Source organism: Meles meles, chromosome 6, assembly GCF_922984935.1.
Source record: "Meles meles chromosome 6, mMelMel3.1 paternal haplotype, whole genome shotgun sequence".
Taxonomy (NCBI): domain Eukaryota; kingdom Metazoa; phylum Chordata; class Mammalia; order Carnivora; family Mustelidae; genus Meles; species Meles meles.
The window spans coordinates 77748965-77770260 of NC_060071.1; the positions used below are offsets into that span (position 1 = coordinate 77748965).

The following is a 21296-nucleotide window of genomic DNA, read 5'->3' on the forward strand; positions in this document are numbered from 1 at the left end:
AAGGCTGGGACGCTGAGGAGCTTGGGTGTTTGGGGCTGGTCCGGGACCGGAAGTGCGTGGGCTGCCGGGCTGGCCCTGTTTAGGGTTTTCAGGAAACATGGAAGCCGGGAGGACTGTTGGAGTTTAAACACTTTTGTGACGCCCTTCGGGTGCCCTGTGAGAGGAAAGGGGAGGTAAGCGGGGTAGAAGTCTCTGTCTAGGCTGGGTCAGACTTGGTGTTTGCGGGTTACGCTAGTAGGGCACACTGCCCGCTCTGCTACCGATCCCCCTGCCGCCTCCCAATCTCTAAGTCCCCGCCACTCCCATCTAAGACTACGTTGCTCTTTGGGTCCTTGGAATGCCAGGCTCCGTGGCCTCCAAAGTGGGCAAGTGGCAGCACCGTGTCTTTGGGCCCAAACTGAACTGATTCATATTCTTTGAGCTTGAGTTTGCTGTGGAGGCCATGTCGCAAGACCCGACGAAAGTTTTTTCTTACCAGAGTAAGAATAAAGTTCCTTAGGAGGAATTGCTGTGAAAAAGGCGATCTCCTTGGACTGTTTGGGTACTGGACTGATGTTGATTGCTTAGGGGTTCTTTTCTTTGTTACTACAAATACTCCCAACTTTCAGCAGAGGAAACGCAGACAGAATAGGTTATTGATAAGTAGTTTAAGGTTTTCACTGTTAGAAATTCTGACTGTGGAACTCGAAACCTATTCAAGTTAACTGACCTTCTGTTTGCATTACTGATGCAAATCAATGGCAGGTCATCACTGGGTATTTTGCATTAAACTTTGAAAATGTGCAAAGACATCAGTTGTTACACATCTACAGCAGTGTAACACTTATTAGACTCCTAAGCCACCAAACCGACTAGACTCTTTTCAGTCTTGAATAAACGTGGCTTCTGTTTTTTCTTACTGTGTTAATCTTCTTTTGGGTGAGGCACCCTCACTCTGCTCTTTTTTGTCGTGCTTTACTGGAAATATAAGGAAGAAATGGATGTTAGGAAGTTCTGGGCATAATTCAGAGGATGTATGCACATTACAAAGAAGGCTCTTTCACCATATGTGACTTTTTTTTTCTATTCTCACCATTGATAGCTCTGGATTTTTAGCATCTATGCTCAGACCATCTGCATGTACTAGATTTTAAAATGTGTACCTTTTTGCATCTTAAGGAAGGTGAGATGCACCAACATTAATGTTTTTTTCTTCACTCACCCTGGAACACAGAAGTAGGCCAGGGAGAATGAGCAAGAAATATGTTGGTTATTTTTAGGTTTCTTATAAGAATAATGGAGCGAAGAATGGGTCGGGGAGGGTGATGGGTCTGAAAAAGAGGGAGGTTGGCAAGTATGAAATGAAGTTTTTCTTGAGTGACTTCTCTGAGGTAATCGGATAATAACCTATATGAATTACCCTTTTGTTTTCCTGTAAGCTGAATTGTTGAAAAGTAATTTTATCTGTAGATGCTGTTTGTGTTAAGATTCCTTGTTGGGAAGTTGTATTTTGGTTACTCTAGAGAGTATATAACAGTGCTTTTATGTTTCAGGATGCCACTGGAATCATCTTCCTCTTCAATACCGCTATCCCTCCCTTCTCCCCTACCCCCAGTACCAGACGGTATTACTAACTCTTCCCCTCCCCCAATGTCTTACATCACTTCCCAGGAGATGAAGTGTCTTCTTCACTGGTTTGCCAGTTGGTCAGGTCCACAGCGTGAACGTTTCCTACAGGACCTGGTAGCTAAGGCAGTGCCAGGAAAATTACAGCCACTGCTGGAAGGGCTGGAGCAGCTTAGTGTGTCTGGAGCAAACCGACCACCTTGTATCTTTGAGTGCCAGCTACGACTTTGGGATCAGTGGTTTCGAGGTTGGGCTGAGCAGGAGCGCAATGAATTTGTCAGGCAGCTAGAGGTCAGTGAGCCAGACTTCGTGGCAAAGTTTTACCAGGCAGTGGCTGCTACAGCTGGTAAAGACTGATGGGCATTAAAGTCAAAGAAGATACTCACAGCTGATGGAGCTGCAGCTTCACTGCGAGATCTTCAAATGTGTCACTTAAAGGCCTAGGAATGGTATCCTGATCCGCTGACTGAACTTGTTGATCAGCACAGGCTTGATTATTTCTTTGGGGGATGAAGGGGCAGAGGGAGAGGGAGAGAGAGAATCTTAAGCAGGCTCCAGGCTCAGCACGGAGCCCAACACGAGGCTCGATCTCACAGCCCCGAGATGTGACCTGAGCCCAAATCAAGAATTGGACGCTTAACTGACTGAGCCACCCAGGCGCCCCAAGGCTTGCTTATTCAATGTTAACAGCCTATCAGCTGGACTGCTCGTATGAATGTTTTCCATCTAAGTCAATCCAGATCAGCAGTCTGCCTCCTGGCTTGTTCCTTTCTACATGTCACACCCTCAAGAATTCCATGGCTTCTTTTGCAAGTATAAGCAGAAGGAACCTACACATTGTAACTCAAATGTATGGCTGGCCCATGGGGCTATAAAGTACAGCCTTCCTATTCCAGAAACAGGGAGAAGGACTATTTAAAAAAGGTCATGTTTTTGTAGATTAACTGGATTCACATGGCTGGTTTCACTGTCCTTATCAGATTCTGGCATAATTATGTTGACATCCCAACTATTAGCTTTCTTAGTGATAATTTTGTAAGATTATGGAAAAATCAGGAGAGGGAGATAATTCGTTACTCCTTTCTCACACTGATGTTTATCTGAATCTAAATAACAATGACTTTTCCTAAAGCATATACGATATTCTTGGAGCTGGTAACAGATTCCTATTCTGTAAGTTTGCTTGTGATACGAAAATAAGTGACACTCTTCATAGGTTGAAGGGTTTATTTTTTGTATCAAAATAAAGAATGAATCTTCAGAACCATGTCTCTCGCTTTTTTTTTTTCATTGCGAGGCTAGTATAGAGGTGATACCTAAAGAAAGAGGCATTTTGAGAAAAGTAGAACTGAGGTGTAGACTTGCCATCCAGTTGTCTTCCAAGAAATAATCTTCCATATCTATCCTGTTATGCTCTGGGTAACATCACACCTCCCTCATTCTTGTAACTGGGCACCTTGTGTCTTGGAGCTCTGGTGAATGGTGAGGGCCAGATGGTGCCACCAGAAGAGTAGCTCGTTTCTGATAGGCCATGGTTCCCAGTGCACCCACCAGGATAAGCAGTGTTAGGCAGAGTCCTGTGGACAGTGCTAGATGGGTCACAGAGGGTTTATGGTCCAAAGTAACCAGCAACCTAGGAACACAGAAGTAACGTTTGGCTTGGAATAATGCCTAGGCATACAGGTGAAGGACTTCACCTTTATCCTAATACACAGAGCTCATGAAACCCTGCCTCTTCCAATCAGTAAGCTACACAGGAAGTCAGGAATATAGAACTGAAAGTAGGAAAAAGACCAAGGTCTGAGCCTCCCAGCAACTTAAGTTGTTGGAAGGAGACCTAACTCAGCAGTGAGGGGAAGTTTAAGGGAAGAATTAGACTATGGTTGGGTAACTGGACATGGTGCCTCATTAGTACTTAAGGGAGGAAGAGGACTAGGATCCCTATGTCCTTGAGATGGAGAAGTCCATGATTGTGGAGGGAAAGGTGTCCCATAGTGACAGAACTGAGGTGATCACATTAGTTGTCTTCCGAAATAACCCTAAGACTACATATGAGTGAAAGCTTAATGCAATTTCCAACATCTGGACTCCAGAAATTTGAAAGAAAACTACTGGGGATATTCTCTTACTTGTGTCCCGTGGTAAAGCTGGCTCCTCCATAATGTACTTCTAGGGGCTTCTGCTGGAGAGTCAGGGTCAGGTCCCTGTGCAGCATACCAACCGAAGGCCCTTGGCAGTCAGGGGACTTGCCCATGTACACATTGAACACCAGACTGGTGGTAATGGAGGGGCTGTGGAAATAGCACCTATAGGGACATTTGGATCTCTTAAGGGAGGAGGAATCCCTGGAAGAGTATATCTCCTGAAGCAGGTGCAGGCTTAGGAGTGGGACAAAGTCTTCAGAGGAGTGTTGTGAAGTAACCCACTTAAGCCGTTCCCATGGCCCACTGTATAAATCCTCAGCCTGAACTGTTCCTTTACCTGCTGGTGCCGCCTCTGCTCACCAGAGCCTGGAGTACTGCTTCGGTCAGCCCGTCCAGCTCTTCCTTCCCCACTGAGGGGCCTGGGGGCCCAGCTAATTGTAAAGACAGCTGGAATAACAGGTCTTGAGGCGGAAGACTCACAGGTGGGGAAGTAACAGCACCGTTACCTTTGAAAGTTTGACAAAGCCGACCCCGGGGACAGAAGAGAAGACCGGAGTACCCCGGTATCTGCAAGGAAATACATAGCAGGATGTAGTTAGGACCTCAACCGCTTGCTCAAGCCCCTCTTCTAAGGAAAAAGTACAATCTAGATCAGGGTCATGGACTCAGTGGGCACTTAGTAAAAAATGAAAGAACATCGGAAGAGGTTGGATAGTACTGCTATATGAGCACTTTTAGACTTCCTTTTGCCAATGCACTATGTGGCTTTTTGCTTATGATACCCACCTGAATAGCCTTTCCGGGAAGGCATGGGACCCAGGCTGTCCCCTTGGCCCGCACCTCATACGCTCCTCTCTCTGTGCATTGGTGTAAGTAGCAGCGGCCCGTGAGCTCTGCTACCATCAGTTGTGGGATCTCAGACGGATGCCTGGTCTCATCCTCACGGAGCAGGTGTGAAGTGAGGTTGGCGAGGAAGCAACGACTCTGGGAATGGTAAATTTCCCCGTGGGGGTTCTCTGCCCCGGGTGGGAACCCGTTTTCCTTCTTCCAGCATTCGCTCTGAGGGGCCGGGCAGGAGGAAGAAAAGTGTTTGCCGAAATGCCTTAGAAATTGACTCCACTCCGGGCCAGCTCCATTCCTTTGCGTTCTATTCTCTAGTCATCTCACCCCATTGGCCAAGGGCTTGTACATGCGGCAGCCTTCCAGCACGGGGTCAGAGGAGCAGCTTCCCTTATCCAGATGCAGATAGTGGCAGCCCAGCCCACTGCGTGGAAGGGAGGGCAGCTGACCACTAGGATCCCCAACAGCCGTATCGCCCCCCAACCACACAGCACACCTACCTGCCAGTGCAGAAGAAGTCTGAGGAGCCAGCCCCACACGTAGTCACCAGGCCAAATTCCAGGCCAGATCCTGCTGGAGAGATAGGAAGAGAAGGGCCCTCCAAACAAAGAAGCCCCGAGTGTCCCTCAGCTCGAGCTGTGCTCACGGCTTCAGTGACATCTCAGCGGCAGAAAATCCCCCCCCAAACTCTCACTGCCGCCACGGTGCTCTGCCAGTCTCCCCTATTCTCACCCTGGCCCCATGGCAGTTCCTCTGCCGCGCTGTGATTGACTCCGTACCAGCCGGAGTCTTCGAAGGCGGCAAGAGTGATGGGATCCAGTCGAGTGCGCCGGGCACCATCAAAGGTAGCAGTCATGATAGAACCCTGGAGCAGTCGGGCCTCCCAGTGTGAAGACAGAGGGCCCTGGGGAGGAGGGAGCTGGTTGCCACCTGACCACTCCCTCCTCCTTCCAGCACCACCGGGCATCCTGTTCCCACCTCTTCTTCCAAGGGAACCCCTGGCGAAGCCCCTGGCACTCCCAAGTGTCTGGCCAAGCTGTGGCTAACAGCTGGGGTGGTAAGAAGCAGTTGTCCCCACTCATCTCTCCTTGTCACTTGTTGCCTTGTAGAACAGTTCTCTCTAACTGAGCACAGAAGAGGAAGAAGGCAATATGAGGCAAGGAATGCTTAGGAAGAGGGGAGCAGAACTGGAAGGGAGGCGTTGGTGGGGGGCTAGTGATCCCCTCTTGTTGACATCGTGGGAAAGCTTGCCCTAATTCCTCCCATTTACCGCTGGGTCCTGAGGGACAATCCCGCCACTTCTTGAAGAGCTGTCCTGAGAAACCCAGAGCATGGAGCAATTCATGGAGTGTGACCTGAGGACAAATGACCGCAGGATGAGGGGGACCGGGAACGGAGCAGGTTGACCTGCCACTGGATAGTTCCTCTGCCCAGTCAGCTCTTCCTAGAGTTGAGGCACCTTCTCCATCCTTAATAGATTCTTTCATTCCGTGGGAAGCTGAGTGACCTGCCCCCCCCCCCCCCCAACCTGTTTGCTCCTTCCTACTCATCGTGCAGCAGTCACCATGACAATGTCACTATAGCTGAGGCTGGGGCTGGAGAGATGCTGGGCACAGTAGATGATGGTACCAGCAAGGGGTCTGTCTTCCGAGTCCAGCTGGCAGCAGGCAGAGTAGGCTATGACAGAGGGCTGTGGATGGGCCAGGACAAGGTCAGAGGTGGAAAGCAGGGAAGTGAGGGAACACAGAAGCAATCTTCCTGAAAATGGACACCCAGGGAACTCAGCAGGGATAGCTCCAGGGGATGGCTTTGAAGGGGCTTAGCTCCCACCCAAACTTCATCAACATGACTGAGTCACCGCAAATAATCACAATAAAAACTGCCTTTGTCCTCCCTCCCCCTTCCCATGATATTTAAAATTAAGAGAGGCAGAAAAAGGAAAAGGATTTGATTTGGGTCTCACCTCTCCATGGCACTTGGAAGTGTGGGCCACCCACACATACAAGAGAAAATCCGTGTCTTGAACCCCGGGCCCATCTGGCTGGACCAGTTGTGGGGGACCGTGCTCGGGCCACAATGCGTAACCATGGAGATGGGCATCTGGGATCTGTCCAGAAGTGAAATGTCGCATCTAGCTTAGCAGATGAGGACAGCAGGAGACTGGGAGTGAGGAGCAGGCAGTCTTTATCAGAATAGGGACTCCTGCCATCCCTCCCACCCCCAGGTCTCTGACTTGATAAACTGCCAGGGGGAGAAGGGGCTCAGGAATCTACATTTGTTAGGAAGCACATTAAGTAATTTTGATGTTAATCCTGGAAGTCTAGGCAGGCTAGAGATCTTCAGATTCCCAAATCTGAGAAATTGCTCTCACCTTTGCCCCTAGGCAACTCTCTCCTTTGTACCCTGGGTTCAAGAGGCTGCACCTGCCAAGCGTGAGTATCTGTAGGTGAGCTGGAGCCATCTTTGGGTACCCTGAAGAGGTCGTATATACATTCTCGACAACAGGAACTCACCTGTGGTAGTTTGGGGTGTCTGGGTCCCCCCAGACAGCATGGCAGTACTGTGCGGGGTTTCGACTCAGAAGTAGAGGGCCTTGCACTGGAGGGACTTAAAAAGATGAATGGTCAGTTTCACCTCAACATCTTAGAGTTCCTTTTCTCTGGTCGTCTTCCTCCCTGGCCCTCTGCTCCTCAGCCCTCCCTGTTGCCTCCCCACTCACCTGTGAGCATCCCCTGGAGTTGCTGAGCAGCCTGTCTAGCTGCAGCCAGGGCCAGGGCTCGTGGTCCCCCTCTCATTCCGGCTCCCTCCGGCTCCCAGGCTCCATCTGATACAGGGTCTCTGACAGAGTAGGTTTGAATTCGCAGGGGCTGAGGCTCACGGGAGCCAGGCAGGGCGAGGGCGGAAGAGCGGAAGTTGAGTGCAGGTTGGGAGAGATGAGGCCTGAGAAGGGTCACAGACTTCTGCGTCTCATCATGTAGGCATCTGCTCACAGCTGTCCCCACCAGCAGCAGCAGCAGGAACATTTTGCAAGTGTTTCTTCTTTACCTGGGCAGGATCCTGTCTTCTTTCTGCTCCTCTCTTCCCTACCTCACTGACTTCCTGCTTCCCCCTCTCTACTATCTCTCTCCATACCCCTCTGCACCTCTCTCACTTAGCTTTTCAAGATTTGAGTGTGTTGTTGACGAAGTCCACATCCACAGTTCCCACCAGGAGGTTGGATGTGAACAAGGCCCAAAGCTGCCACCCCCAGGGGGTGCTAGCGGTGGGGAGTGGGGTGTGTGTGTGTGTGTGTGTGTGTGTGTGATGGCGGGGGGTGGGGAAGGCAGTGTTATTACTTAAGGCCTCAGCTGATCTTTCCAGGGAGGAGCCTGCCTCATTCAGGAATCTCTCATCCTAGTTGCCCTCCTTCTGAGTAGATAACCTTGGAACCATCCCAGAACTACAAAATCATTGTAACGGTGTTCTTGGGGACACTCTGTGCTTCATAGATGCCTACTTATCTTATTGGAGATGGGCAAACGAGGCTTCTGCACATCCCTGGCCCTGCTCTCAGAGCTGGGTGGACTCTAAACTGCGAGGCTTTCAGGCACCTCTCCCATCTATGTAGGGCACTTAGTAGGTGCTCAGGAGATACACTTTGGCTGACTGACCCCTCCTAGGAAAAGCTGTCGTGGTAACTCCATGAGGCTTCACAGAGCCACACATGGGCATACTGGAAGGGAAAGTCACCTCTTAAAATGGACGTGAATAGAATGTGCTCAAGGATGTTCTCACCGAGCTCTTGGAACTCCCTGTTTTCTCTGTTCATGCTGTGTTTTCACATTCTGTTTCCCCTGTCTGGATACACTCCTCCTTCCTTGCCCACCTGGCCAATTCCTACCTTCCCTATAATTACACTGGGAAATCTTTGGTGCTTAACACCTTCTGCCCAAATTCCACACTTAGAGGGGGAAGGGAGCCCACTTCACAGGAGGGGCATCTCATCCCCTCTCTTGCAATGATCACTGGCTTAGCGGCTCTCCCTTCCTTCCAGTCCCTCACTCCTTCCAGGTAAGCCTGCTTCCTGGCTGGCTTGGTAGCTGCAGTGCTCAGCATTGTCCCCAGGGCCTAGTCATCAGTTTGTGGATGAAGGAACAGAACCTAACCCCATTGCTTAACTTTTGAAGAAACAGGTCAGGGGTGAAATGACGTAAAGCAACACAGCTAATTAGTTACAGACAAGACAAGAGTTTACAGGAAAGCTGCTGACTTGCCAGGGAGGCTGGATTTTATACTTGGCCATTACCAGACCCGTGGCTGGAACGACCAGTTACAAGGGAGGCAGCCAGATGCTGGAGCCAAACCAACTCAGTCGCTTTCCACCTAGGTGACTTTGGCCCAATGCCTCCAGGCTTCCATTTGCAAAAGGGGGATGACTGCATGTCTCTGGCAAGGTTGCTTTGAGGAGGAAGCAAAGACTTCTTCAGGGGCATTTGGGTGGCTGAGTAGGTTAAGTGTCAGGGTCGTGAGTTCAAGCCCCACATGGGGCTCCACGCTGGGCATGGAGCCTACTTAAAAAAAAAAAAAGATTTGTAAGGTGCTGAGAACAGCCTCCAGCTCATGTTCAATACCAAGTCACATCAGCAGTTCATATTCTATTCTTTCAACTCAGTGGAGAATGGCTCTGTTTTTCTTGACATGTGTACCAGTCTTTAGAGGATTCCCGTTTTTTTTCTAAGGCAAACCTTTTCCTCCACATATCACACGCCCTCCTTTTCCTGGCTTGACGGGCAGATTGGCCCAAGGGGGTCAAGGTCTGCGGGGCTCTCCTCGGGTCCCCCCACGCCGCCCCACCCCGCTGCTGTCACTCCTAGTACTTTGCTGCCCCCTTGTGGCTGCATCGAGGAGGGTGCGCCCCCGCTAGGGCGGGAGTTCAGAACTTCACACATGCCTGCAGAAATTCATACCTTCCAGCAGCAATGGCACCAGAAACACCTTGTGTTTCTTCTGCTGGAATACCTCTTTCCTGCTTCTGCCTGGCAAATTCGTCCTAGTCTTTCCAGATCCAGCTGAGAGCGTCTCCACCTGCTGAGATTTTTTTCTTACCCACCCCACCACGGGGAGGGGGGGGGGCGGGCGGGGAGGTGGTTTGCCTCGTCCCTGTCCTCCAATACCAGTTCTCACACATCTTTCAAGTAGGACTATTACATTCTCCTGACATTTATTTTTGTGCTTATTCGCCTGCTAGACTGTGGGCAGGGGCTGAGTCTGATTTGCCTGTGCCTCTTTGAAGAGGTGTTAAGTAGGCACAGAGGGATAACGGAGGTGGGAAGGTGGCTGGGAATAAAGAGGAGGTAAGGAGAGAGGGTGAGAATAGCAGTTATTTGAGCACACCCTTTGTGCCCAGATGTCTTGCAAGTGCTTTAGAATCATGTATTCTTTTTGGCAACCTTCCAGGGTGGGAATGATTATAATTACCCCCAATTTTACAACCGAAGCACAGCAAAATTAGACAGTGTGGGTCAGTGGTGAATGTGGGGTTTAAGCCACCATGCTAAGTATTCTCAAGTGCACAGCGTGGAGATTAAAAGTAAGATCGATTGATCAGAGAAGCAGGTTGAGAAAGAGGGGGAGCGAGGAGAACAGGTGGAGACAGGAGGGAAGAAGGGTAAGGAGAGGATGAGTTATGGCAGAGGGTGGGGCAGACCACAGAGCAGAAGGTGAAGAGGACAGGAAGGGACAAGTTGAGAGGAGGAAATCAGGGACAGGGAGGGAAGGTGTTAAGGAGGAAGGGGAGGAGGTAGAGGCCAGCTAGGATGAGGAGAGGGGGTGGGAGAGGATGGGGACGAGCAGAGCAAGTCTTGGTGACGTCATGGTCCGTGCGGATGCTCCATCTGGCCTACTGACCTCTCAGTTCCTTTGCTGGCCCATCTCCAGCATTCTCTGTTCCACTTCGGCAAGCCACTCCCGGGAGCCTTATCATCACCAGAAACTGTAGCACCTATGAAATAACTGAATCAAACATCACCCACTCTGATATGATCTCCTTTCCTTACCGTTGGTTTGCTCAAGTGGGCTTACTGCCGCTCTTCTAGGGCTCATGGAAGAACCGCTGGCCCTTCCTGTCTTTTCATCTTCACCTCCAGGCTCATCACCAAATTCCTCCTTTGAAAGGGATTTCCTTCACTGTCCGTCCTGTGCCTCCTAGCCCCCAACGTTTGTCTTCTCTACACTGGCCCCCAACAGCTAAGGACCACTGAAGGCAATCACCCCAGAGGACAGCCTGAGGTCATGCCATTGGCATCCTTGACTTCAGTGGGGCGCTCTCAAGTCAGAGATCTCAGTCCTCTTCCCTCACAGCACCTGGGGTCTTGCTCCTACGAGCCTCTGCTCCGTCCCTAGCACTGAGCTCCTCAGTCCCGGTAAAGACAGAGCCACTGGACAGAACAGGCGAAGGTGCTGCCTGCTTTGTCCTCCATGTGCTTGTGTCTATGGCGGCTGCTGTCCCTTCTTTCTCCCCAGAGGACAGGAAATATCCTCATCCTTTGGGAGGTGGTTCATCCCTCCCATGCTCTGGATTCCTTCAGAGGGAGATGTGGCTTCAGCCCCTCTCTGACTTGGTCTCTTCCCCAGTCCATCAGTGACCAGGAAGGGCCTGCCTGGGGCTTTGGCATGCATTTCTCTGTCTGCTGGGAACCCCTGCCCTTTGCCTGTCTGACTCCTCACCTTGCAGATGTCTGTGTGTTACTTCCTCAAAGAAGCCTTGCCTGACCTTCACCTTTCAGTCAGGTGCCCTTGTTAACATCCATCCCAGTCACCCTTCGCTTTTGCCACATACCCCTGCCCATTTAGAATAATCAGTTTATTTGTGGTGTTGTTGTGTCTGTCCCCTTCATGGATCTGTAACGGGGCAGGAACTGCTCTCCTCCTTTATCCTGTAGCTTCTATAACAAGCGAAGTGTCCAGCCTGAAGTAGGTGTTATAAGTTTTTTTTTTTTAAAGAATCTTTTTTTTTTAAGATTTTTATTTATTTATTTGACAGACAGAGAGAGATCACAAGTAGGCAGAGAGGCAGGCAGAGAGAGGAGGAAGCAGGCTCCCTGCCGAGCAGAGAGCCCGATGTGGGGCTCAATCCCAGGACCCTGGGATCATGACCTGAGCCGAAGGCAGAGGCTTTAACCCACTGAGCCACCCAGGCGCCCCATAAGTTTTTTTTTTTTAAGATTATTTATTTATTTGAGAGAGAGAGAGAGAGCATGAGGAGGGGAGGGGTGAAGGGAGAAGCAGACTCCTCCCTGAGCAAGGAGCCCAATGCGGGGCTCAATCCCAGGACTCCAGGATCATGGCCTGAGCTGAAGGCAGTCGCTTAATCAACTGAGCCACACAGGCGCCCCTATAAGTACTTTTTGAGCAAATGAATACATGAATGGGCGTGGTGAAGAGACAGGAGGGATGTGAGTGGGGAGGGATGGTGGGGATGTAAGGTAGAAGGTGAGGAGAGGAGATGGGCAGTGCGGGGACAGGATGGTAATGAGGATGGGCGTGCAGAGGTGAGGTTAGGGATGGAGGGGAAAAGCGGGGAGGGAGACCAGGCAGAGGCATCTCTGTGCTGGGCCTGAGTGAGGCTTCCAGACCCTGAGTGGCTTCCCAGGAGCTCTTGTCCCTTGGCCATGCTGCTTGAGAGGTTTGAAGGCCCAGCCCGTAGGCGGGGTTAGACTTTATCTTGGGGCGCAGCCCTAACCTCAGATGGTGACAGAGCGGGAGCGAGCCGGGGTTTTGCAAACCGTCCCGATTGCAGCAGGCCAGCCAGCTCGCTCTGGACGGCGGGTGGGGCCTGGGCTTATCTCCCAAGCGCAGCCCTAACCTCAGATGGTGACAAAGCGGGAGCGAGCAGGCGTTTTGCAAACCGTCCCGATTGCAGCAGGGTGGGATGACCTGGCCAGGGCCAGCAGTGCTAGGTGTTGGGGGCAACATAGGCTTGGACAAGTTGGGGGCCTCGGAGGAAGTCTGGCTCGTAGGAGCCATTCTGTGTGTGGCTTGCCTCTACCTACCTCAGATCTCTGTTTCTAAAACCAAAGGGAAGGTCGCAGGTCTGTAGGTGGGGCTCTCCCTGTTAGGAAGCCTGCCAGTTCCCAAGTCCTAGGACCCCTCTGCTCTTCCGGAAGTCAGAATTGGTGGCCAGTGGCAGTCATTTTCCTCTAAGAACACCGACCACGTCTCCAGCGGGGTAGCCTCCTGTGCCATTGAAGGTTTTCCAGAACCAGACCTGCTTACAGTTGCACTGACAGGGGCCAGTCAGAAGTCCTGTCCAAGCTAGACCATTCCCATTTAGGAGTAGCACAGGCTGAAAGGGGAGGTGTGCTTGCTGGGGCCTGGCGAGGGTGACAGGAAGTGACTGGCCTGTCGGAGAGGAGGCACACAGGCCCTCAGCCAGCCCTGGCTATCGCTGCTTCAGCATCTCCTATACAGCCCCCTGCATCCCATAGCCCCCTCCCTGGCTGGCGCAGGTTAGGGGTGGAGGCGAAGAGGCCCCTTTCCACCCCCACAACCCCAACCGGGATCTTGCAACACTGGGATGGGGGCCCTGGGGGCCCAGGCGTGTGGCAATCTGTGGGGGGTGGGGTGGGAGGTGTGCACCGAGCAGGGGAGCGGCTTTCACAAGCAGCCACTGCAGGACTGACCTTGGCTGGCTCACCTTGGGGCAGCTTCCTCTCTTCCCAGTATCACCAAACAGACTTCCTTCTCCTCCGCCGTTTCCCCCAGGCCTGAGATCCTGACTTTCAGTTCAGCATTCTCATCTGGGTTCCAGGCTCAGCTCATGAGGAAAAACTGGGCCTGAGCCCACTGGAGAGTCTAAAGCAATGGGAAAGCATGTGTATGCTGTTTGGATCTTCATTTGTTGGTTTCTTAAAGTCACCGTGTCCCGAGGACTCGTGCTTTGGGGCTCCTCCTTTCTGCCTCTTCTTTCTCTACAGCAGCTCGGGAGAAGGGGCTTGGGTACTGGAATCTTGCTCTCTGGTCCATATGGGCTTCTTAGAGACTGAGCTCTCCTGCAGAGGGAATGGAAATAAAGTTCTTGGCAATTCCATTCCAGATGGAGGAAGGCATTTTCTTTCTCTTCCCTTTCCTCCTCCTTTCCATTCAGCCAGCCTCCTTGGCTTCCTTTCTTTTTCTTGATCATCGGATGTTTTAGGCCTCCGCCCCAGTTTGGCACGTCTGCCTCCTCCCTGAAATTTTTTAGGTTTCAACTTCAATGTCACCTCCTCAGAGAAGCCTTCCTTGACCACCCCAGCAAAAATAACCTCCCTTCCTGCTTGTGTATTTGGTTTTCCCGAGTGGAGTAATTAATGAATTTACTGAAGGTGCTTTGTAGAGGTGTGAAGGAACAGGATTGAGGGAGAGCTGCAAGGAATCATGAAGAAACTGGCTAGTTGCCGCAGGCTCCATTACTGGTCCCAAGGCCATAAGGGTGGCATCTGTGAGAGGGGACAATGGAGGGTGCCCGTCCCCAACAGGAGAGAGCTGGGGGATAAGCACTCAACTTTATCCTCCGTGCAACATCCCGTCCCACCTGGAGCACAGCAGGATGACCAGGGGTTGAGGATCTAGAAGGGCAAAGGAAGACACCTAGTGTGCACTAGCGTGGTACCTTTTTCTTCCCGCCCATTCAGCTAAGAGCTGGATCTGTCTTGGTCACCACAGTGTTCTTGACACCCGACAAGGGCCCACAAGAGGAAAGATGTTCAACAAATACTTGTTCAATAAGTCTACTCTGGCCCACACCAGTCGAGGTCAGGTGAAAAGCCTGATTCAGAAAGTGTGACTTCAGGCTACCTGTCACCTCCCTGGGACGTGATATGCCAGAGATTTGGGGCCATGCTCGCCACCTGTGCTCATGCAGGGACCAGGTGTGCTGTTTTCTGAAGCTGGGGCCATGACTCTTCTGCAGCCCTGGCACCAGGCCCCCGCCCCAAGGAGCCACAGGGTGGTGGGGGGCTGGGAGGAGACCCAGTTCCGAATAGTGGGAAAGCAGCTCCGGGCTGATGCTGAAGTAACCGAAGGTCCCTTACCCAGAACCTTGAAAATAAGTCAAGGGGCAGTGGTCTTGAGCTGAGAGGAGGAAATCCGGAGGTTGAGTCACTTACCCTGTTCTGTACAAACCCCCCTTATGCAACCCCATTCCCCTGGGCTAGAAGCAAGGTGCAGGATTCTCCCAGGCATCTGTGGAGACGGGCACCTCCCCCTATGAACTCAGGACGCCCACTGGTGAGGGAATAAACCATCCAGCGAGGTTCGAATCTATCTACCCAGACCAGATTTGGGACAGTAGGCTCCAGGGACAGGTGGAGGAGAGAGTGTCTGACGGACACAGAGGCAAAGGAAGGAGAGGGGCTGAGTCCTAGGTGAGGCAGGCATGGTGCACACAGGTGCCCAACCCATAGGAAGTCTTTGTCGCTAGGGGTGTGGAAATGGGGGGAAGGGTGGGAGAGAGAGAGGAGACTGAGAGGATCCTGCCTTTCCCCTCACAGAAAGTTATTCCTTGACCTCCAACTTGGGCTTTCTCAGCAGGGGCCTACATAACATTGGTGGTCTGGGAGAGACTCTGGCCCGCACTGTGTCTTGTGTTACTTGCTGAATGGGACTGGCAGGCCCACCCCGTGCAGTGTGCCTCTGTGGGGAGGGCGTGAGCATGGCCTAGAGAAGGTGCCCTGTACTGACACAGCAAAGGGACAGAGAGAGAGAGTCAGGAGAATGTCTCTTATCCCCTCTGGCCCTCAGCCGCTTTATCTGTAAGATGTGGCTCTCACTATCTTGCTCGTCTGAGGCCAAAGCCCACCAGACGATCTCTTGAGGTCTCCTCCAGCACCTCCGGAGATCCGTGATTTTTTTGGAGCTATTTTTGGCGCTGCCTTTAAGCAATTGTGTGACTCTGGCTAAGCACCCACAACCTCCTCCTCCCCACCCAAGGCCTCAGTTTCCTCACCTGCAAAGTGAGAAGTTTAGATGAGATCCTAAGGTCCTTTCAGTTCTAGCAAAACGGAATAATAATGACTGTTCATCTTACCATGGGCCAGGCCATGTTTGTCTATGAATACAACAAAACTGTGAGGTGGGAATTAATGCTGCCTCCCTCTATGGTGCAGGTGGGGAAACTGAGGCACACAGAGAGGTAACTGGTTCGCATTGCACAGCTAGCAAAAACAGGAGGGAGATTGAGATAGATGCCCTTGGGCTAGACTTCTATGAAAGAGAATACGCTTCACATGAGGGGGTTTCACTGGCACAGTGGATTATTTTCCTCATTATCAACTTTCTCCTGTTCACACAGGTCTCGAGACCTTTCCCAATGGAGTCTTCCCCCAGGCATTCAGATTCTAGTGCTATGGGGAACCTGAGTCCCAGGGAGTGAGGGACAATGAGGGAGCGGGTGGGAGCCACGGGGTGGGGGGATGTCAGGCTAGTGGGCTCAAGTTGTGGAACCAGAGAGAAGTGGTCGAGTCCCGGCTGCAGAGCTAGGGAGCCCTGAATATGGCAGAGCCATCTGGAAGCTGACAGGAGCTCCCAGACCCATATATCAAGGCGCTGGGGTCAGCAGGCCTAGGCATAAGGGACTGGGTGGCACTGGGATCTCCCCCACATGCCACAGAACTCGGTTAGGGAAGTATCCAGAGGCTGCTCCAGGCCCTGTGGGGTTGTCGGGTGGGGTGCCTTCATCATCTGGAAGGACAGAGCAGGCTGGGGTGGGGGGTGGGGGGGAGAGAGGAGCAGAGTGGCAGACACAGCCTGGCCCTGTGGTGTGCTGGGGGCAAGCTGTGGGCAGTGTATCTCTATTCTTGGATGTTCATCTGGGAATGGAACCAAGAGATATGCAGACCCAGCAACAGGCCCTCCCTGCCCTTGGAGCCCCCATGTCATATGTGCACCCCCCCTCCAATGCCCAGGCCCAGGGTGCAGGCCCATTACTTAGTCATAGTGCAATTTTATTCCGCCACAGAATCATTATGCTGGGGTCTGCCCTCCTCCCTTGCCACCCGCTGCCATTTGTCCATGGTCTCTGTCTCAGGCTTGGCCTGTGAGGGGCTCTAGGGCCCCAGCAGGGTAGGGATCCCCAGGGTCAGGCTGGGCGGGGGCCGGGGGGGGGGTGCTGGTGCCATAGTCTGTCAGTCTGGCTCAGCTGCAGCCCCCCACGCCCTTGATGAGGCTGGCGGCCTCTGGGATCTGGCGGAAGAGGTTTCGAAGGGTGTCCAGCTCCTGGGTCAGCTGCTCCACGCGACTGCGGAGGCGCTCATTCTCCGCCATGTACTCCAGCACCTTCTGCTGCGTCTCCAGGATGCGCCTCTTGGCCTTGTCGCGGCTCTTGCGCACGGCGATGTTGTTCCGCTCCCTCCGCAGCCGGTACTCCAAGCTGTCCTTGTTCACCGCCTTCTTGCCTTTGTGCGAGGGGCCAGCTGGGGATGGCGCCTTGAGGAGAGGGCTGCAGGGGGGTGCGGCGGCGGCCACAGGGGCCTGGAGGGGAAGGCACAGACCGACCAGAGGTGAGGGCTGGCCAGGACGCAGAGTGGCGGCCGGGCGGGAATCGCAGCAGTCGGAGAACGCCCAGGCATCAAACAGGTCCAGGGTCCAGAGCCAGCTCTGGGCTCCCGGTCAGAATAGCCATCACCCTGCCGCGTGCAGAGGGGGCCCCTGCTCTGACCCAGACTCCCTTTCCCATTCCCACACGGTCTGAGGACACTTTCCTTCAATTTCTTTTGAGGCTCTAGTCTTAAAATCGGTAGGCATTTCCCCTTCCAGAAGCAGGCGGCAGAGAAACAAGAGGAAGGGATTGATGGGCCCCAAGGTCCGGGCAGGTCTGCTGGCCACAGGGACTGTAGGATGCCCAGGATCCCAGCCACATGGTGGGGTTCAGGGTGAGAAGGAAGTGACAGGGAAGCAAAGCGGGGTCGCGGTGGTGCGGTGAGCACAGAGGGTTTGGGGATGGGTGGGTCTCCCAGAGCAACACCAAACACGGACGGACCCCTGAGCGCAAACGGAGCACAGAGTGCCCCACCGGCACTGGTCTCCCTCCAGCCCCTGGGTGGCAGGAACAAGATCTGACCTGCACTTACCTTGAGGACGCGCAGGGGCTGGCTGGGCGCTGCCAGGGCCGGGGGCAGGTGCATGGCCGTCTGCCCGCAGTGTGCTACTTGGTACTGTAGGGGATTATAGCTGCCGCGGCTGGCCCCTCTGCTGCCCTCTGGCCCCCGAGGCTCCTCCTTCACAGCCACAGCCCTGGGGTCATAACTCCCTGGGCTGCTGTAGATGCCAGATCCCAAGGCCTTCCTGTCAGGGCCGAAGGTATGTGGGGGGTAGGCGAAGGGCCGTGGGTCCGGCGGCAGGTAGTGGGGAAAGGCGGGGGTCCCGGGTCCCTTAAGGCCTCGGGCCTCAGGTGCTGGCTTCACTGCGAAGAGGTCCGAGAGGAGCTGCTCCTCCCCAGACTCGATGTAGGCGGAGAGGTCGATGGAAGCCTCATGCTCACACATGTCCCCCAGCTCCCCGGGCCCCGCTCGGCCCCCTGAGAACTCAAGAGGCTGCTGGCCAGCCCGGGGCTCACACTCGTAGTAGGTCCCGTGGGACATGGCCGGCCCGCCCCCTCGGCTCCCCGCCCCTGTCGCCTTACTCTTGGGGCACCCTCTGGGATGCTCTGCCTGCCCTCTCCCTATCTCCCCCTGCCCTAGATCTGCCCTAGATCTGCCCTCTCCGTTCTCCTCTGTCACCCACTCCTGAGTGGCCTCTCTCCTCCCACCTCTGCTGTTTCCTTTTCCTTCCTCTGTAGTCAATGCCTCTTTTCTCTTCCCTTTTTTCCCCCTCTCTCCCTGGGGTGACTCAGGGAGGGGCAGGGCGCACCCCAGAGGGAGGGATGCAGGGCTTAAAGAGATGGGGCCCCTGGCCTATTTAGCAGTTGGGAGCACTCCTCAGTCAGGGTCCAGGCCAGGGTTCTGAGATGCCTGGCTGATGCTTCTGGGAATGCCTCCCCCCTCCCTCTTGAGTCCAGGGGATTCCAGAGTCCTCGCTGAAGGCAACACCTCACTCTGCGTGTCCTCCTCCCTCCGACTTCCAAAAAGTTCTGTGCAGAACGAGGTGCCAAGTCAGAATGAACAGAGAAAACCCTCTTCCAGTGCCGACCCCCAGCCCGATCTGAGCTCCTCCCTTGACACGCCTCCCTCTCTGTCCCCCAGCAGGGCTGGGCTCCACCTCCCCCCAGGGGCAGTCCTTTCCTTTTGTAGCCCCACCTCCGGGGCATTCTTTTGGGGGCAGGCCAGGGGCGTTGTTTGAGGGGGTTATAGTGATAAGTTCTGCGACCAAGCCCTACATGGGGTCCTGTGGTGCAGAGTGCACTCATTTGCTAGGTTTTTGTGCAATAGCCCAAAACCTCTGATGCTTCTAGCCCAGGGTGGCCCTAGCAGCCTGGCACTGTCGCTCACTGCCAAGGCTGGGCTGAGGCACCTGCTCACAACTTGGGCCCAGGCAGGCCCCTGCTCCAGGAACCAACAGCCGCACTCCTCTGGTGGGTGGCTCCAGTGCTCCCCTTCCAGCTGCCCTGCACTGCAGGAGCTTCAGGTTGGCGCTCTGCCCCCTGCTCTGGTCCTGGGGCTCAGCCCTGTTTCCTGTGCCTGGGGCCGCAGGGCTCAGGCACTCCCTGCAGCTCGGCTTGCTGTCTTTCCCCCTGCATGGCCGTTCTCTGACCTCGATGCGTGTCTCTCCAGTCCACTTCCTCTTGTGAGGCTTGAGAAGCCTTCTCTTTTGTCATCATCTCTTCCTGGGACAGCTTCAGGGGCTCCAGGAGAAGCCCATGCTCGGCACTTTGGGTCTCATGCTGGGCCCCCTCTCCCTTCCCTTTTCTTTTTCCTCTGGGAACTCCCCACTCTCTCCTGTTAGAGGCATTGCTGTGGTTCTGTTTTTACCTTGAATTTCACCTACAAAAGGGACTAGAGGTCCAGAAGAAGGAAAGGATGCAGAAATGCGTCACTGGCTCTTTGATCATTGGCAAATTCTGGGAGCACCCCATGGAGGCCAGAAGTTTTAACAAGTAGGGTACACCAAGGGCCAGGCCACAGTGGGGACAGACACAGATGGGATATTGGTGGCACTGAATGGTAAAATAGAGTAAGCAGGTGCAGACAGGCCTGCCTCCGTGTCAGGCTAGTTACTCTTCCAGGCAGCATCTTCCTCCCTCCCTTGCTCCCCACCACCCCATCAACCCCAGGAGCTTTCTGGGCACAGTTTAGGGTCCTTGCTCTGAGAGCCCTGACCTGGCATTGGGAGATCTGTGTGCATCCTGGAGACAGAGCTCAGGGACTGGGCGGGTAGGTTGGGTAGGTATGCGTCTCATCTCCCTTTCAAAGGACCTTGGGTCAAACTGGAACCAGAGCTGAACTACCTCAGTTTGGCAGGAATGCCTCTGTTGACCGGCAGGCGGCAATATTGGTCCAGAATTCGGACCCAGAGGGGCTGCTGTGGTCAGGCATCCGGTGGACGGCAGGGGGCAGGCTTCCGCAGCCCTTGCAAGGGCAGCACCCTGCCGGGCCTCGGGAGGTGGGAGGGGAATCGTGGTGAGGTGGGGGCTTGCGGCGCAGTTACTGGGAGAGTGGGCCGGCGGGGAGGACTGGGGCGAGGGTCCTGTCTCAATGAGCAGATATTCTAGCCCTCTCCGACTTTGAAGTAGTGATGACAGTTAAGGCCTGATGTTTTCTGCAGTTATCCTCTTTTTGGTAATTGAAACATTCACTTTTCCATACTGACCGGTTCCCTGTGAGTTAAGTAGGAAGGAAAGCAAGACCGACGCCATTTTTAATCTGCCTTATCAAGGAGGGAAACAAGACTGAAAGGCCCAACCGCTCAAGGTCAGACAAGGATGCAGCTTTGCTCTTGGGGGGAAAAGGCAGTGGGCTAGTTCTTGAAACCCCTAGGCAATTAGGGATAGAGAAAGGGGGAGCTGTGTGACTCAGAGAGCCCTGTTTGCCCTCAGTCTGCCGCGGGGGTGGGGGAGACTGCGTCAGTAGCCAGTGAACGGGGCGCTGGAGGAAGCAGGGAAGTGTGCAAATAGAGCTGGCAGGAAATGAGAAAGGCTGGGGCCAGGGGGAGATAAGTGATCTCCCTCCAGTCCCTCACCTCCTAGGCTGGTGGCTGACGTTGCTGGAGTACTGACATCACGTTCCCCAGTAACCGAGGAGTTTGGGGAGGGCAGGCAGCACTCTGGATGTCTGGGCAGGGGAGGAGGGGGGTCTGGACAGGAGCAGGGGTGGGGAGGGCAGTCCCAGACAAGAGCTGGGGGATTCTTGGGTTCTGTGGAGTTGCTCAGGTATGGAATGAAGCCCTCCCTGGTCAGCAGGCTCTCTTTCTCCTTTCTGCTTCAGTTGCTACCTGTTTGCCTTAATGGAAACAATGCAGGTATATTTTCTTAGTGACTTTGTAACAGGCCTCAGTTCAAAGATCTCCTCCTCCCAACAGGGAGCTGGCCAAACATGGTGGCGGTGGAGTGTTAGAGAGACCTGGGCTTAAATCCTGCCTCTGTCACATCCCAGTCTGGTGACCTTGGGCAAGTTATTTAACCTTACTTGTGAAATGGCAGTAGTAAATTCTACTTGGTCAGATTGTTTAATGAAACTTTGTATGGAGAGCAATGTTCAGTCTTCTGCCCTTCCTCCCACCACCGCCCGCAGTTTATCTGAGTGTCCTAAGCGGACATTA

General features: G+C 53.6%; 4 protein-coding genes across 4 annotated transcripts in view; 1 reads left to right on the forward strand and 3 right to left on the reverse strand.

Moving 5' to 3' along the window:
• Nucleotides 1-21: 21 nt before the first annotated feature.
• C6H14orf119 (chromosome 6 C14orf119 homolog) lies at nucleotides 22-2869 on the forward strand. The gene is made up of 2 exons (XM_046007364.1): nucleotides 22-173; nucleotides 1533-2869. The coding sequence occupies exon 2, from the start codon at nucleotides 1534-1536 to the stop codon at nucleotides 1960-1962; it is 429 nt and encodes a 142-aa protein (XP_045863320.1). The 5' UTR covers nucleotides 22-173; nucleotide 1533; the 3' UTR covers nucleotides 1963-2869.
• Nucleotides 2870-3030: 161 nt separating this feature from the next.
• Nucleotides 3031-7612, reverse strand: LOC123943634 (ciliated left-right organizer metallopeptidase). The gene is made up of 14 exons (XM_046007865.1): nucleotides 7309-7612; nucleotides 7103-7187; nucleotides 6961-7012; nucleotides 6461-6696; nucleotides 6154-6343; nucleotides 5860-5944; nucleotides 5568-5713; nucleotides 5322-5493; nucleotides 5090-5159; nucleotides 4917-5013; nucleotides 4536-4808; nucleotides 4087-4316; nucleotides 3735-3911; nucleotides 3031-3238 (listed from the first exon to the last, which is right to left on the reverse strand). Exons 1-14 carry the CDS (start codon nucleotides 7610-7612, stop codon nucleotides 3031-3033), a joined length of 2325 nt encoding a protein of 774 aa, XP_045863821.1.
• Nucleotides 7613-7861: 249 nt separating this feature from the next.
• The window catches only part of SLC7A8 (solute carrier family 7 member 8), a 64921-nt gene continuing 51486 nt past the window's right edge, over nucleotides 7862-21296 (reverse strand). The window contains exon 13 of the transcript XR_006818600.1: nucleotides 7862-7892. The gene's annotated coding sequence lies outside the window, so the exon portion shown is untranslated. The remainder of the gene's footprint in view (nucleotides 7893-21296) is intronic.
• On the reverse strand, nucleotides 16539-18691 carry CEBPE (CCAAT enhancer binding protein epsilon). Its single transcript, XM_046007225.1, has 2 exons — nucleotides 17675-18691; nucleotides 16539-17075 (listed from the first exon to the last, which is right to left on the reverse strand). The coding sequence occupies exons 1-2, from the start codon at nucleotides 18182-18184 to the stop codon at nucleotides 16740-16742; spliced, it is 846 nt and encodes a 281-aa protein (XP_045863181.1). The 5' UTR covers nucleotides 18185-18691; the 3' UTR covers nucleotides 16539-16739.